The sequence below is a fragment of the Takifugu rubripes genome, chromosome 14, assembly GCF_901000725.2.
Source record: "Takifugu rubripes chromosome 14, fTakRub1.2, whole genome shotgun sequence".
NCBI classification, from domain to species: domain Eukaryota; kingdom Metazoa; phylum Chordata; class Actinopteri; order Tetraodontiformes; family Tetraodontidae; genus Takifugu; species Takifugu rubripes.
The window spans coordinates 870,873-888,346 of record NC_042298.1 but is presented as its reverse complement, the minus strand read 5'-3'; the positions used below and the strand labels follow the sequence as shown (position 1 = coordinate 888,346).

Here is a 17,474-nt window from a genome sequence, read left to right as displayed (position 1 = left end):
TGCCGAGTAATGTTCCCTAAGGGAAGCATGTACAAGGTGAAAAGGATTGGTCCAAGTACAGAACCTTTCGGAACTCCATGGCTAACCCTACTGTATGAGGAGGGAACACCATGGACATGAGCAAACTGGTATCTATCAGATAAATACGATCGAAACCAGTCGAGTGCTGTCCCTTTAATCCCAATCACATGTTCCAGTCTCTGTAACAGGATGCTGTGATCAACTGTATCAAAGGCAGCACTGAGGTCCAGCAGAACCAGCATAGATTCAGATTCAGATTCAGATTCAGGTCCTTTATTGTCCCACATGGGGAAATTTACAGTGCAACAACACCAAGAGCACGCAGAGAAAAATAAGATAAAATAGAATAGAAAAGAATTTGGAATATACAAAGAGGATGTATATTTACAATAATCCAGATAAATGGATACTCAGCCCCTGTATACCTGTACATAGTACAAAGGGTGAATACAATATACATATCAGAATATATAATATTCAGATTGTGTTAGCGGGCATTATGTTTATTGTGCAGTCTGACATCAGCCGGCAGGAAAGATCTGCGATACCTCTCCTTCACACAGCGAGGGTGGAGCAGCCGCTCACTGAAGGAGCTGCCCAGTGCTGTCAGGGTGTCCTGTAGGGGGTGGGACGTGTTGTTGAACATGGATGACAGCTTAGCCATCATCCTCCCGTTTCCCACCACCTCCACCGAGTCCAGGGGACATCCCAGGACAGAGCTGGCCCTCCTCACCAGTCTGTCCATCCTCTTCCTGTCCCTGTCCGTGATGATACTAGACCAGCAGACTATCCCATAGAAGATGGCTGATCCCACCACAGAGTCATAGAAAGTCCTCAGGAGTGGTCCCTGCACTCCAAAAGACCTCAGCCTCCTGAGCAGGAACAGTCTGCTATTGCCCTTCTAGACAAGGGCGTCTGTGTTGTGTGTCCAGTCCAGGTTATTGTTTAAGTGAACACCCAGGTACTTGTACGACTCCACGATGTCAACATCCGTTCCCAGGATGTTCACTGGTGCTGGCGGGGGGTTGTTACGCCTGCGGAAATCCACCACCAGCTCCTTGGTTTTGCCAGCGTTGATCTGGAGGTTGTTCCGCAGGCTCCAGTCCACAAAGTCCTGAATAAGTTCTCTGTACTCCATATCGTCCCCATCAGTGATGAGGCCGACAGCAGCAGAGTTGTCAGAGAACTTCTGGAGGTGACATGAAGATGTACTGTGTGAAAAGTCCGCGGTGTAGAGGGTGAACAGGAAAGGAGCCAGAACTGTTCCCTGCGGGGCACCAGTGCTGCAGAGAAGCCGATCTGACTCGGAGCCCTTTACCCTCACATACTGTGGTCTTTGTGTGAGGTAGTCCAAAGTCCTTGTTGTGAGGTGGTGATCCACCCCAGCTACCTGCAGCCTGTCCTCCAGCAGCCTGGGCTGGATGGTGTTGAATGCAGTGGAGAAATCAAAAAACATGATCCTCACAGTCCTTCCAGCCTTCTCCAGGTGAGTGAGGGAGGTGTGAAGGAGGTAGATGACGGCATCGTCTACCCCGATGCTCGGCTGGTAGGCGAACTGCAACGGGTCCATGAAGGAGCTCACCAGTAGGCGCAGGTGATCGAGGATGAGTCTCTCCAGCGCCTTTATCAGATGAGACGTCAGAGCTACCGGCCTGTAGCTGTCTTCGGCACTGGGACGATGCAGGACGTCTTCCACAGCTGTGGCACTCTCCCCAGCTTCAGGCTCAGGTTGAATAGAGACCAGTCCATGATCTGAAGCTATGAGAAGATCATTAGTAACTTTAAGAAGTGCCGTTTCTGTGCTGTGGTGAGCTCTAAAGCCTGACTGAAACATCTCAAACAGGCTGACTTCTCTCCATGTTGCCATGATTTTTGCCTCTAGCCTTCTCCTCCATGGGGCCATTTGCTCCTTCTGGCTGTTCATGCTCCTTATCTTATTGACAAGCATCTGTAGGATTACTGTTACCGCTGCATACATTAGCTGATTGGTCTCAGTAATGGTAGTGGTAGGGATAGTTCACAGTACCGTGTTCATGTCCTCCAGTAGAGATGAGTTGAGTTCCCCCAGGACTTCATGATTCTCTCTCAGGTCAGCTGCCCCTGTGTCGAGTCCGTCTATCATTGGGGCTTTGTACCCAAACTCGATATCAGGGGGTGACCTGGCCTCCTGGCTTTCCCTTGCCACGTGATTTTGTTGTTTCCTACCTGGCTGGCCTTAAAGTGATACTACACATTATACTAGGCACAGCTGATAAATAACCTAGTAACCCCTACCCACTTGACTGCATAATATTTCATAATATATGTTTTAGTGAAACTGTGTTGAAAATGACGGATCAAATGTAATACAGTTGCTAGTAACTTTCTTTTGCTTTCTGATTTTAATTAGAAACTGACCAATCCAAGGAAAATATGCACAATCATGTTTTGTTTGCATGCAAGGCTTTAGATGGCAAAAAACACAGTGTTGAAGAAGCTCTCAAGAGGATTGTGGATGGAAATTTAAGTGACATGGAGCAGCTAGGGGAAGATGAGGAGGAGGAGGGGGAGGAGGAGGAAGGAATCCTTCTGCAAGGATTGGGGAAAACCCAGATACCACTGATGACGTGGAAGTCCCAGAAGAGGGATATAGGCCCAGTTGGCATGAGCAGGGTGAAGAACTGCCAACTGCTGGATGAGCTTCTGTGGATTTCAGCGTAAACCAGGAAGAAAACATCATTGTAAAAATTATGTGAAGCAAGCTGTGAACCAAGTCTCTTTTTTTGCTGGCATGGAACCACTGGGTTAGTTGGAGCCAAAACCTTCATAATGGTTCCAGACAACCATAGTTGACACATACAATAGGTTTCACGTGAGGGTTTGACCTTCTTGATATGCTATCTGCACTGTACAAGTTCAGCTTCAGATCCCGAAGACGTTACATCTACGTTTGGTGCACAGCATTACAGTGGCAGTAATCATTGCATGGATCTGCTACAGAAGAGACCTGGAGAAACTGCAGGAACCCCTGCCCCTGTGTAAGTTTCAGTCTTCTGTCTGCACTGCCCTCACCAGCGAAAGGTCGAAAAGTGTGGGAGACCACTGTCCCCTCCAGTAGCAGCAACATCCCCTCCCAGGAATAGGAAACCCACAGAAGGGCCCCCTGACGTGAGAAATTGATCATGTCCCAACATGGGAAACCCGGCAAAGATGCCAGCACAGCTTAGGCAAATGTGCCCATGTGCACTGAGAAATGAGTGCATCTTCATCTGAACGAGGACAGAAACTGTTTTAGAGGCTCCCACCATGCAGTATTGAAAGGTTGTGAACTACTAAATGAGTAAAACTAAGTCAAACATTATGTCCTCCAGATTTCCACCCTGCCAGCTCCGTCAGTGGATTTTCTCATTGCTGAATTTTAGTTGTACTTGTTATATTTGGAATGACTAATTTGTTGGATTCTTCAATGGATAACAGAACAGTTGCACTAAATCCGTTTTCAACTTGTCACGCCAGCAGGGTTTGCTGTAAATGGGAACAGTATTTGATATTAAAAGTAAACTGCAGCGAGTAAAAGTAACTGTTGCTCTTCTAATTATATCTATAAATTACTTGTGTAGCAAAATTGGTAGTCTTTCCTGCTTAGTCCTCACTTCAAATTGAACATTGACTGTTGTATGTAAAACCAATAGAAATATTTCCTAATATTGATTTATTCTGCTATAAATATGCTTTCATCATTATACTGTCCTTATACTATCCGTGTTTAAAATAAATCTATAGTAATAATCATATGTACTGTCAACTTGTGCACTTGTGGTCCAAACCATCCATGATGAAGGTGGGATGGAGGAAGATGAGGGAGTCTACATGATGAATTTCTAACTTAATTCTACATCTTGTTAACTTTATTCCATCCTGGCTATAAACTACTGTATATCGCTGTGTCATCACCAAGAATGAAATAGGACACGTAACAATATAAAAGTTTAATTCTCTTATTTTATTCAGAGTACATTTTTTAAAGAAAAAAATACATCTGAATTGCTGCAAGCTTTTTGTATATCATGTTCACAAATTCAAAGGATTCAAAAATGTCATAATTTGTCACCGCTTCAAATTCAGTTATACCACGTACCTTTTAGTTAGAATCGTTGATATATTTATTTTATACAACCCTAAAATCTATATTTTAACATCAGCAAATGTTTGGGGTTAATTTTTAGCCAACTTCATATTGTTCCTTGTGATTGAAAATGATCCAAATGTTTTATTTAAATAAACCCAGATTAAGCACTAAAATTCTGTCAATAACATTCCATTACTGAAGCTGCTAAGAGTTTTGACATATAACATGCATTCAAATTAGACCAAACCTTTGGCAATTTTTAGTCATTAAATAATTTTAAAGCTAACATGTTTTGTAAAGATATTTGGTTTCATTCAGGAAGACATTTGCAGGTATTTGTAATATTTTCTCAATGATATTCTTTTTTAAGATAACTTAAGATATATTTCCAAGGTCAAAACATTTGCCAGAGAAAAAAAAAGAACAAGAAGAGAGAGAGAGACATAGAGAGAGAGAGAAGAGAGATCGGAGAGAAAAAAGAGAGATTAGGGAGAAAGAGCTAGAGAAAGAAGAGAGAGAGAAAGGGAGAGAAGAAAAACAGAAGAGACCACAGCTGTCCTGCTTGCTTTCCCATGAAGTCCAGAAGGAGACAGCGACCTCTGACCTGAAAACTCTTCATGTGTATTTGGTGGGCTGATTCAGATTTCTCAGGACTCACAGGACCAAATATATTATATATGTATAAGGGAAAATTCAAACACTGAGTATGAAAATATTACTCTAGCCCTGTATCTGATCTTCTCATGATCTCGTCAGTCTCATCTTCTCCTGCTTTATCAGGAACCTGGTCGCAGGGCCAGCAGCCTAAGAAGTTGCCCAAGACCTCCCTCTCCCCAGACACTTCCTCCAGCTCTTGGGGGAGTATTCCAAGGCGCTCCCAGGCCAGCCGAGAGACATACTCTCTCCAGCATGTCCTGGGTCTGCCCTGCAGCCTCCTCCCAGTGGGATATGCCTGGAACACCTCCCTAGGGAGGCATCCAGAGGGCATCCGAAACTAAATGTCACGTGCTGGTAGCAGAACTGTGTTCATATAAAAGAGTGAAATTATGTCTATTTTCCTCTTTGTATTAAGAACTGCAACCTATTTCACAGTGTGTGTCTGAATGGATCAATGCTTTCCGGTAGTGAGAGGGTAGGGTATTGATATATGTCTAATCAGAATATGGGCTAAGTTATGACATACATAAAAAAAAATCACCATGAATCATAAATCCACCTCTGGAATGGCGTTACACCAGTAACAAGAGGATGATGTAACCTATCAAGTAACAGATGGGCCAGTCCGTCGCCAGCTATTATTGGCCAAAATTTAATTATTTCATTTTTTTCTATTCTGGTAATCAAAACAAAATAATTCAGTGCTAAATTCTGCAATTTACACATACTCAGACCTGTAGTGAAAACATTAAGTAAGCTGACAAAAACCTGTAACTACCGGTAATATAAATGCTTATATAACCCTTGTATTGAATTGTATTGTATTAAATCTACCATGTACCATTGAAAATACTAAAAGGATTAAGCATGAACGTACATATAGGTATATTGTTTTGAGTTTCATTTTTTTTAGCTGGAATGTTTTGATCATCTCTGTCCCGCTGTAAATATTAGCATGCTATAAATATAAATGTTCCACATGAAAATCAATGACAAGCACACCAATGCTAGCATTCCTAGTCATCTTTCTTGCTTTACCATTTGTCGATAACTGATCCCCAACACAACAGGTTGAGACTGTTTGTTGATTTGGAAATAATTAGAAACCAATCTTGCCTGTAACAATACACTTTTAAAGAAAACCTTCCAAGTATGGTTGAGAAATTAATTGTTACACAGTGTCTATAAGGTGGTGGTGAAGGTGCAGCACATGCAGCATCTATTGTCCTGGTACAGTGGATGTTATTTATAAGCCAGTAAGCCAGTCCATTAGCATGTTCACTGTCAATGAAGACATGTTCATTGTTATTTCTTATTGTAGCCTCAGTGCAGCCATGTGTCTCAGGTCTCAAGTTTTTTGGTATTTTTGTATCAGAAGTTTGCCTGCAATTTGCACAACTTCTTCACAGTTTCTTCTGCTCCCACTTCATCAATTCACTGTCATTTCCGTTATTGCTGGTTACAAAATTCAAAGACTGTGGTGATACCATTAATGGCAACATTGGCATTACTGGTGCTGCACAATGGAAGTATCTCGTTAGCGTGCCCTTGCTGGAATACCAACAGATAAAAGAACAATAACATTCAAATAAAATGTTGTATTTAAATAGGTAGGTAATTTTTTCATCAACATTCAACAGGTTTGGAAGAAAAAATAGACCCCTGGGATGGTATTTGTCCCAATATTTGGTTTGGTGGACCTATAGGCTTCCAAGTAAATAGATTTTTGTGACGACCATTTTGTGGTCAAATCATGCACAGCACAATCTTCAGTGATCTAGTTCTACCAATCATCATTTTTGCAGTAATGTACTTGCCTGCATCATGCTTTGCTTGCATCACAATGTTTGGAGATGAATTGCCTTTCCACTGAATCACTCCTTATGGCTCACTGTTGACCTGTTTCGTGTTTCAGAAGTCTCTCCATATACTATAGGCTATTACTTGTGCTACATTTGTAACTGGTCATAATTCTTTTGAGTAATCCCCAGGTTCTGGGGGATCAGAACTCTAGTGTTTTGTTAAAGTGGAAGATTGCTCGTCCACCATAGCAACAACAGAAAACTCTTTTGCTGTCCGTGCTCGATTTGACAATTGTTATTTTAGGCACTTTACTCTGGACAGCTAAGGATGGGGACAGAGGTCTGTCGCTATTAAGATGATAAGGAGGTGAGGACAGGACATCAGGTTTCAACTCTCCATCAACTGAAGAACATTGAAACGTTTGCAGAATTCCAGTACTACAATTTATTTCTTCTCTTGCACTTTAGGGAGTCCAACTCCTCCCTCTTGCATCTTGCTTGATGAAAAGCTTGGGCTCTGCACAAGGGCTGCAGAGAGGTTTGTTGCTGTTTCTGGTGGAGCCTTTGCTGAACTTATGTCAGAGTTTGTTTCTGTGGTAGGAGTGTTTGATGAACCTAATCTTACCAATGCTAGGCTATTACTTGATTCGATATCTGTGCTGGAGCTGAGGTCAGGGGGTGTTTGATTGACTAGAAAGACTCTGTTAGGATAGCAGTTGGATTGGTTAGTACAATGGGCAGCAGTATAACCTGAAATTGTTCCCTGGACAGGTGCAAAAGGTGTAGAAGTCTGCAGAGGGCCAAGATCACCAGCATCATTGGTCGGTAAAACCAAATCCACAACATCTCTGTGTTTCTCAGTCATTAAATCCTTGGCGGAAGAAAGCGGTGATTGAATGGGGAGACAGCTGGGGACAGAAGCTGCAGTGCTCTGTAGAGGACTTTTGCTACCAGGTCTCATACATGGGACAGGACTGGATGACTGAATAGAACCACCCTCAGTTGCAGGGACAAAACCCTGGAACTGGTTCTTACATGCAGGAAAAGGGTCCACTATTTCTGAAGTGTTAGCTTTGTGGTCAGGTGACAGAGGTGCTTTTGGTTTAGTACTGTACTCCAGTTCCTCTAGCACTGCTGGTTGGTTCTTACCGGTAAACATTATTCCTCCAGTCTCTTTACCTGCTCCCTCTGCAACCTTACTACCAGCAGGGTCACTGCCCCGCCTCAACCCAAAAAGAGTTATACTCTTTCTGCGTTTCCCAGTGTTCGGTACAATCCTATTTGAGGTGTCCAGTGGTGGTTGGATGTCCTTAAACATACTTCTCAGGTTGTATCCACTCTCCTTCCTGTCCTCACTGTCCTCGGATTGGTCCAGCTGGTCACCTGAACTGACTGAAGGATTTGGACCACCTTGAAGCTTCTTATCATGATGTGTCACTCGGAACCTGAGTGGAAAAGAGCATGACAAAACAATTTTCCACCTAAGACTCATCCTGACATGCTTTGAGACTCGTTACCTGCCAACAGAGAATACGGTCTGCTCGCCAGGCCTTTGCTTGAAGTGAGGTGTTCGGCTTTGCCTTCTGCCCTTTTTAGATCGCGCCAGGGCGCAGAGATGGCAAGAGTTGATATCAGTGCCTGAATGAACTGTGTGGTGATGTGAGGGAATACCGGCAATGGACTCCTTACGCAACCTGTACATCAACATGAAAAAGGATTTTTCACCACAAAACAAACAATACACAATTAAAATGACCCTCAGACTCTTTACCAGCACCTCCCAGTTGCTCTGTGTCCCTTGGCTGCAGAGCTCCACTGCTCTTGTGTCCCTGTACAGCTGTAGCCCTGTCCCTTGTGTTGCTGTGCCACCATAACTGGTTGCATATAGTTTAACCATGTAGAATTTAAATGTATAAACATTTGGTTTAGATTGATCCGTTTAATAATCATATAGTTCAGGGGTCGGCAACCCGCGGCTCTGGAGACGCATGCGGTTCTTTAGTACCGCCCTAGTGGCTCCCTGGAGCTTTTTAAAAATATGAAAATGGAAATTGTTTTAATATAATTTCTGTAGGAGGAATAAGTGACAATCATTCTTAAAGTTTTCCAATGCTGTATAAATGTGTATAATAAATATTTAATTTCAACATCTCATTATAATGGAAGTTAAACTTAAAGCGCCATCGTACAGCAGAGTGGCCACGTGGTGCGTCATTCTCTCCAGGATGCGCTGCAGGGAAAATAAACCTTTCATCATGAATGCTCATTATGTATTTGTAGCCTACTTATCATTTGGAAAGTAGGCTAATACAGCTAATATAGACACTTACAGCATGTGTTGCCTTTATTATAAGCCCTATATAAGGCTTTTAATTTTTTGCGGCTCCAGACAGATTTGTTTTTTGTTTTTTTGGTCCAGTATGGCTCTTCCAACATTTTGGGTTGCCGACCCCTGATATAGTTCATACATAGTCTAAAAAAATAAAGCAGCTTCAGATGCTACCAGATGACAGCGTCTCCTAGATATGGACATTGGGCAGCCAAGAAGCAGTTAGCAACATTAAGTATTTAGGTATTAACTCAGTGTGCGTGGTGTGTGTGAGTGGGTGTAGTTTTTTGTGGGGATTTTATTCTAGTGTTGCGCTGAAGAAAGTACAGTATAAAAAGTCTATAAAGGAATTTCTTTATAATGTATTTGTGTCACTGCCTGCTCTTCTGCTCGCATACCGAGGTGGAAAATTCCACTCACTCTGCCACGCCCCTTCTTCCACACCCTCCTGATTTGGCTTCACCATTTTCACCTGTTGCCTAGGCCACATTTAAGCTATGGCAGTGCATTTCTGCTTTGCCAGATTGTTATTGGTTCATGCCTGACTCTCCAGCACTTTCTTTGATTGGACTTACTGGTTTTGAGCCGGCCTGCCTTGGACTTTTCTTCTACGTCTCTACCTTGGTAGCCGCAATGGGACGTTTGGTGTTGGTGTACAACCTTCTGTCCCAGATTAAGAGTTTTGCCATGTGTTTAATTGGACTGTTGCCCACCTGTGGCTGTGGGGTGTTTTCTGCATTCCACAGAGGCCCATGATTACCTGTGTGTTGTTTCCCGCAAGTATTTAATAAAGCCTTTTATGAAAACTGTCCGGAGCTGCCGTGTTGCAAGTGGATCCCACACACCTGTGTCAATTTGCTTATGTTTATGTTATGTATTTAATTGAATTATTCTCATACTTGAAATTGGCTATGGTTTTAAGATCATACGGTAAAGACTAGACAATTCCCTGTCCCTGCCCTCATCATGCTGCTGTCAGCAGTTTATAGCATTTAAAGAAACATATGACCCGTGTTCAAATTTGAACCACTTACGGGAACAGTGAGACTTGTCAGACTAGTTGGTCCAGTAGTGGACGTTCAGACAGTGTGGGGGGAAAAAAACAGGCCTGTCAGTTCATCAACCCAATAGGCACATGAGAGATGAAAAGTTAAGAAAAAACAGAGCCCACTCATATTTGGATCACTTGACAAGGATGCATATTGTTGTTTGGGCTCTTTAGACCCAGATGATTTTCAAATATATGTGACTGGAATTTCCTGAGTTTTAAATGGTGTAGGAGAAACGACAGTTTAAAAGGGATGCTTTTGTCAGTTTTCAAAGACTTTCTCCGTTGCATTGAATATGAGAGCAGAAGACTTGTTGGTACAGCAGCTCCTTTTATAGAGTGCTGATTCATTTAATGTTCTACAACTGACGTGTGTGAGGTAGCAGAGGCTTGTAGCTAGTGGAGAATCTGGACACTTTTGGCTACAGTTTAAAGGTTTTTCTATGTGAATGTATGGCAGTGCCATGGGCACTCATACAGGGGTAAAAAATTTGACCTTTTGGAGGCCTTTCCTATTAGATTGCATAGGTTTTTGGAGGGTGTTTACACCCCTATATCTTGGTCCCTCCAGTCCTAATTACAAGAAAAGTCCGAGCCAGCAAATTCCAGAATTTAGACAGATTCTGGTAAAATGTGTGTAGGAAGCGATGCACGCCAAACTTTGTGACGTAATAAAAAAAAAATTGTGATAAAACCGACTTCCGGCTTTGGTGTGACAATTAAATCTTCTTGAGTTTTTTGGGGATTACTCAGAGAGCGTAGGTCTTGATTTCCCACACCAAAATCCACATTGCCAATGCGGTTGTTTTAGAGTGTGATGGATTAGTGTGCCCCCTACGGCTCCTGAGTTTGAGATTTTGTGGCCTGGTTGGTAGGATTAGAACCTGTGCACCTAGGAGGCACACAGAATAAAAAGCCACTTCATGTTTAAGTGTGAGAATGAAGGCTGTCATTACTGGGAGTAGGGGGGGGGGCGCTCTAATGTCTCACAAAGACACAATGTTAAATGAGAGTTTGAAGGGAAATTCCATGCTTCAAAAAAATAAAATAAAGGCCCCCTCTGGGAGTATCTTAAAATCCATGATGTTGAGGTTTGGTGAATCTGGATCATTTTAGCCACATTTTAAATCGGCCAACTTCCTATTTGTTTTAGACCATGGGGGGCTCCTGGGGCCGAGGGGGCACACAGAAAATGGAAAGTAAGTGAAGCTTTTTGAGTCTTTCTGGGATTTTTCAGATACCGTAGTAGTCCGGGTTTGTAAACCCTGCAGTTCTGCCAGGGAACTTCTAAGCCATTTCTCTGGGCATATATGTCAGAATCCTCCCAAAATAGAACCTCGCTAGTCCATCATTTGGGCCCTAATTAAAGATGCATGCAGTATGGAATGGTTCATCGCTGGTGCAGGTCAGGCTAGCTCTTGGGCCTTAACTATCTAGACTGGAATGTGTCAACAAAAGCCATAAAAGTGTTGCCTAAAATGGCATAGCTGTACAGGAAAATCTGGAAAATGGAAACTGTGTATAAAAAGAATCAAGTCCAATTTTGGAAAAATTACCTCGGGTCATGGCGAACACAGATGTTGCGACTTTCTAACATCTCATTGAAGGCTTCCATGTTAGCTAGAGGTAGCAAAGATAGGCAGATTACAGCACAACTACAGAAGCTTTATTTTTTGGACATACAGTATAAATTAAACATCACCTTCATTTTCAATTATGCATTTGAGGATCTGCTCTACTGTGTCCTGGTGCTCATCATTGTAATCTGAAACACAATCAGTCATCATATCACTTGTTCAATAAAAAGTACTTCCAAGTGATTTAAGGTACAGAATATCTTTATTTTGTAAATGAACATGATTTATTTTTATTTTATTTTTTAGAATAAAAAGGAATTATGTTATGTTTAGGAATTTAGTAGATAGGTGTGAATGCAACGAATCAAAATGTTGCAGATTTTCCATTTGTCTATGTCCACATGCTGAGTAAAACAACCACACAAAGAGACAAAAGGATGGATTTGTGACCCAAATTTTTGTCCAGTCTGTCTTAAGACTGGAAAAAAAAACTTATCAAGATTTGTTCAAAAAAAGTTGTATAACTTTTATAACTCTCAGTTTTACATAAGCCTTGCAGAATGAAATCGATTCATAGCCACATTAAAATATAAAGTTTAAATTGTAACAAAGACACTTTTAACATGGTCCTAATCATTTTAACAAGTTAAGAGTTTTCTGAGTAGCTCTAACATTCTGAAATGGAAAGTATGTATAAATGCATGATCCCTTTGGCTCCTTTTTATGTCTCTACAAACCTGCATTTGCGCCCAGTTTCTCTTCCACCTCATCATCCAAATCTCCAATGGTGCGGCAACGGTAGCCTTTCTTCTTCAGCAGATGGCAAATGAGGAAACCAAGCAGGCCCATCAGGAAGAACAGGGAGACCACCACAAAAATGATGTAGGGTGGTGGTTGTTCCCTGTCCTCTGCAGGACCTAATTCACTCATGTTTGGGTTTAACCTGAAACACAGAAAACAGACCAATCAACACAAGCGCTTATTTACCCACCTATATGATAATGTAACTTTCAACTCATTTTTCATGCAACTTCATTAAAAAGAATATTACTGAAAAAGGTTTAATGTTTTCATTGAGAATTCCATATTATTACACCAACACCAAACGTCCCATTGCGGCTAATTTTGTACAAACACTTTGCTGTCCAATTCTCATCCTTTGAACGAATGAATACTTAACTTAAACATAGAAAAAAGGACTTGGGAGTGCACAGACCTGCACCAAGCAGGTCATTTCCCCACATATTGTGAATTACACCTATAGTACAGTATACATAGGCAGTGCTAATACAAGGTTACATAACATTTTAGGTTGCTTTATGATCAATAAACCTTTGATCAAGATTGAAGGTCAAAATCCAAAAACATCTGAAAGATTGCCAAAATGTAACCATCTGTTCCCAATGACCACATTTCCTGAACGTTATTAACATCCATTCAAAACTTTTCGAGTTATTTTGGTCACAAACGGCTGCTGTCACATGACGTCTTGCCAGGTAGTAAGAATATAGTTTAAAGGAAGAAATACATTTCTGATTGTGAATAACATATTTAAGGGTATTCTAAGTAGGACTGTCGCCCAATAGATTGTGTGTGTGTGTGCGCGCGTACCTCTGCACATGTGTAATGTGCCATCAACACAAAACTGACAGTACAGCCATCACACAGTTCTGATATGAGAATGAACATACTGCACAGCACATAACATGCACTAAATGCATCAGTTTACTTCAACACTTAACATTACAGTTCAGGAGAAGCTTTTGTCCAAAGTGCCTCAGTGGAAAACCTTTGCCTCCCACTCGCCGTTGTCTGATATCCATTGTAAGTTTATTGTTTATTACTTCACAATTGATTTTAATGCAGAAGCAATCTTATGAGAGACACTTACCACCTAAAGAAGTCATTTTCAACAGTATATCCTTTCACAGATATGAGAGATTGCCCTTGAAGCACTGAGTATGTCATCAAATATATCATCTTACCAGAATGTGTCAATCAATGATGTCGTCCAAACATGTGGACGTCAGCACGGTCGTCCACGGTTAGACTCTGTTGGCAAAAAGACACAAAAATTAGCTGCTGACATTTATCTTAACTATTCACAAAATGTGCATGTGTGGATAAGAAGCTTGGAGGAACATATAGTGTGGTGCACTAACACTTGCCCCTCCTTTTCTATCTAGTGAGTGACGGAACAAAAAGTTCAGTCATTGAATTGAGCTTTTTCATATGGTGATAATAAATCCAGCTGAAACCAACATCAAGCCTTTGTTTTGGTAGTTAGAATATAAACTATAAGGATTGGGATGCACAAGCCTTGTGAGTAAGCCGTGAAAACAGCAACAGTTTATTGAATTCGCTGCTTCCCTTCTCAGCCGAACGATCCCTAACTGCATCCTGGAACAGCTGAAAATATTTTGTTGTTTCTCCTGGATGCATCATGAATATGAGGCATACTGTTGTTGAACTGAAACCAGGATCCTGCAAATTATCTATGTAATGTATGTTTTTCATAAATATAGTCCATTTTTTTTCTTGGCACTTTAATATGTGAGCAAACAATGATACTGATAGACTTATGATGTTGTGTACAGCATGCAGTGAGTGTGTTGCTAGTTTAGGTATAATGAGGGACTTCTTTCTACCACTTTTGCCATATGTTAAACCAACAGAACTGAAAATCTTCAAACACTTGCTGTACACAGGGGCCCTTATCGTGGTTACCCTCCTGTAGCCTTATCTTTATCCCCGTCCCACCCACAGGCTCACCAACTATCTGAGACTATTTTGAAGACACACAATTAGTTTGGAACTATGAGATGAGTTTTCAGGCATCACCAGCCTCAGATTTGAACAGGACAATAACATTTCATGGCAGAATGAATAGACAGGGTTCCCTTTAAGACTAGTCAAGGCACCTGCTGGCATCTCCAAAGACTGGTAATACCACTTCCTGTTCTTTGGAGATACAAATTAGCTGTTGCCACATTACAAAAAAACATCACTTTAATAACTAGTCTTTTTCTTCAAAATCAGCTATCAAATCCAAATAGATACTTTGTGAGACTTTTTTTTATTTTATACTTTTTTCTATAAATAAATGGCATTTTTCTTTTTATAAAGGTTTAAAAAAAAAACACTCAGAATGGGAATGAAATTGTTTAATATGCATGCTTTAGTAGATTATTTTTAATTGTCTTTATTTCAGTATATTTAAGATTTTCCAACTTTTTTGCAGTTAACAGGAAAATGTGGAGAGAATATATAAGTAAAATCCAAGATTGTACTGTAATATATGTGATTCAAGATTCAAGATTCAAGAGTACTTTATTGATCCCTTTAGGGGGTGTCCACCAGGGAAATTAGCATCTCCAAAGATCTACAAGCATCTACAAAATTTCCCACCACCATTTCACCCCATCAAACCTATTAAAGATAATAAAAATATAATAAAATAAGAAATAAAATAGAATAAATTAAAAATAGAATATGAATATAAATATAAAACTATAAAAATGTTCCAGTTCTCCTGTTGGCCCTCCTCCCCCCCTGTGAGGAGTTGAACAGCCTGATGGCTCGGGGGATGAATGAGTTCCCCAGTCTGTTGGTCCTGTACTTGATTCATATGATTCATTATTATTATGTCTATCTACAGGTTTTGAATTGCAAACAGTGTGGATGATTATGAATGGATGGTGTTAGGAGCAGCAGACACGAACTGGACCCCAAAAAGCAGAGACACACACAGGATTGAGTAGATTTGACCAAACCAGACTTTACTAAAAACGTGGCAGTAGAATTCCACAAAGAACCAAAGTTAGAAAACTCTTCATCGCAGCAGACTGGCTGGCACAAACAGACGTCATGGGAAAGGGTCCAATGAAGCTGGGAGAGACCTTAGGGGATTTGGTGGCCAATAGAATATTCTGGATGGACAGCAAGACCAACTGACCAGGTTGATAAGAGGGGACTGGTAGGCATTTTGATGAATGTTGGCTCGTGTTCTGGGCAAGTTCCAGGGCCGACCTAGTTGTTCTTCAGGTCTCCCTGGCCCTCTGAAAGAGCTCCGGAATGGATGGAACTACAGTCTCTTGCTCTTGGAAGGAGAGGAGGTGGGTTTGGTACCCCAGAAAGGCTTCAAAGGGGGACAAACCTGTTGTGGAACAGGTGACAGTGTTTTGGGCGTATTCCACCAGAAGAAGATGATTACTTCACGAAGAGGGGTTAGTTACAATGAAAATTTATCCTATAATAAATAATAGAATCCTATCAGTCAAATATTGAAAAATACAACACATCCAATACTGTAGCCAGTGAAGGGATTGTCTACGAAAGCCTTACATTCACTGTATTTTACTCTATTTGTCTATCACCCACCCCCCCCCCCACCCCACACACACACACACACACACACACACACACAAAACTGAAAGAAGCATTGCAGTGACTCAGAAGCATTGTCGTGACCTCCATGCTCTCACCTCCCAGTGCAGCAGGTCTGCTTGTTCAGTTTTCAGTATAGATATTAAATACTGGATATGTATACATGCAGAAGTGTGTGTGTGTGTGTGTGTGTGTGTGTGTGTGTGTGTATGGGGTGGGGTGGGGGTTAAAATGTGACCTGAAGACCTCTGCAGTTTTGATGGTTTCATTTCTATCTTGATGTATGTTTAACGATAGAAACAATAGAAATGACTCTCTGAACGTGTCAAATGCTCTCAGAGCTCAAAGCAGATTAATTAAGACATAATAAAAATAAGTGTTAAAGTTGGATCCTAAATTCTATTTGTGTGTTCAACAGAATGCGTCGGATGAAGGAGAGAGTGTTTCTGAGCCCCGGAGAGAGAACTCACCTCCTGCAGCACTTCTCTGGGGGCTTTCTCTGCTTGGTCACCCAACATTGGACTGTGCTGAGAGGAGAAACCAGGCTCTAGTTCAAGGGACTGTCCTGTTTCTGGGACTTACATCCCGCTCGCCTCGTTGTCGGCCCTTGCATTTCAGTAATTCCCTACCCACGACAGAGGAACGCGATCCAGCACCCCCTCAGATGACACTTTGAAGGTCTTTTCAGCGCTGATACAGAATGTGGAGGCTTCAGAACCAGAGGTTTTACTGGTAATGCTGTAGATGTTCTTTTCTAGCAGTGTCATTGTCCTCCGTGATCATTTAATAAAGAGCTCCGTGTGGGGTGACCAAAAAAAGAATCTTGTTTTAGCATCGTTCCACGCATTTATCAGGCTATAAGTGCAACTTACGGTGATCAGGTGACAGTCCGGTCTTGACAATTACAGCGAGTTAGAAGATATAAGTGTGTGGAGCGTTTTTCTGCCGGGGATAACCCTCCAGACGCCTCCAAAGCCAGAGAACATGCTGTATTTCAAAAATGAAGGTGAAATTCCTGATCAGGCCGCACATTCGCACTGACGGTACGTCAAACCGGAGCTTGGACTCCCAGTCGCGGCGCAGCAGTCCTCCGATCCAGGCGCGTCGAGCGTGTGGAGGGCACTCTGCAAAGGAGCGCAGGATGACCGGAAGCTGCGAGCTGCTCCGTCCTGCGGTAGCGGCCTTTCATCATGGACCGAGGCGGTCAAAGGAGCTGTAGTCACAGCTGAAATTAAAGTCTCACCAGTTGGATGGAAGAAAGAACCAGATGATTTAATGAAAAATGGAGGGAAAAAAACAACGTTTATTATTGTACAGAACTGCTTACCACTCTGACCACGATCCTGAATATTATACAGTTTGGATGCCATGTGTTTTAATTTAACAGATTAAATGTTCTGGAACCAACAGATTCACCAGAAAACAGCATCATCGGCGCTCGACTCAAACCAATTACCTCGACTATGTTGCCATCGTGTGGTCATTATTGGTTACTGCGTTCATTATTCCCACAATTTTACTGATTCCTTTAAAAGTAAACCACCGC

General features: G+C 41.7%; 1 protein-coding gene across 3 annotated transcripts; it reads right to left on the bottom strand.

Annotated features, from left to right (window-relative positions):
* Window positions 1–3,982: 3,982 nt before the first annotated feature.
* LOC115252365 (RELT-like protein 2) lies at window positions 3,983–17,262 on the bottom strand. 3 transcript variants are annotated; one of them, XM_029847303.1, is made up of 8 exons: window positions 16,558–17,262; window positions 16,399–16,455; window positions 13,528–13,594; window positions 12,280–12,485; window positions 11,668–11,730; window positions 11,522–11,585; window positions 8,106–8,282; window positions 3,983–8,033 (listed from the first exon to the last, which is right to left on the bottom strand). In XM_029847303.1, exons 4-8 carry the CDS (start codon window positions 12,470–12,472, stop codon window positions 7,034–7,036), a joined length of 1,497 nt encoding a protein of 498 aa, XP_029703163.1. In that variant the 5' UTR covers window positions 12,473–12,485; window positions 13,528–13,594; window positions 16,399–16,455; window positions 16,558–17,262; the 3' UTR covers window positions 3,983–7,033. The 3 variants fall into 3 exon arrangements, with proteins under 3 accessions (XP_029703163.1, XP_029703164.1, XP_029703162.1); XM_029847304.1 differs by lacking the exon at window positions 16,399–16,455 and having other exon boundaries at window positions 16,801–17,262; XM_029847302.1 differs by lacking the exons at window positions 13,528–13,594; window positions 16,399–16,455; window positions 16,558–17,262 and adding an exon at window positions 13,434–13,518.
* Window positions 17,263–17,474: the final 212 nt, after the last annotated feature.

Coding starts and splice junctions, on each gene's coding strand:
- LOC115252365 (XM_029847302.1), bottom strand. CDS start 13,510: ATGACATACTCAGTGCTTCAAGGGCAATCTCTCATATCTGTGAAAGGA. Junction 8,283..11,521: donor TGTGTTCGCCATGACCCGAG/GTAATTTTTCCA, acceptor GTTGATGTACAG/GTTGCGTAAGGAGTCCATTG. Junction 8,034..8,105: donor ACCGTATTCTCTGTTGGCAG/GTAACGAGTCTC, acceptor TTTTCCACTCAG/GTTCCGAGTGACACATCATG.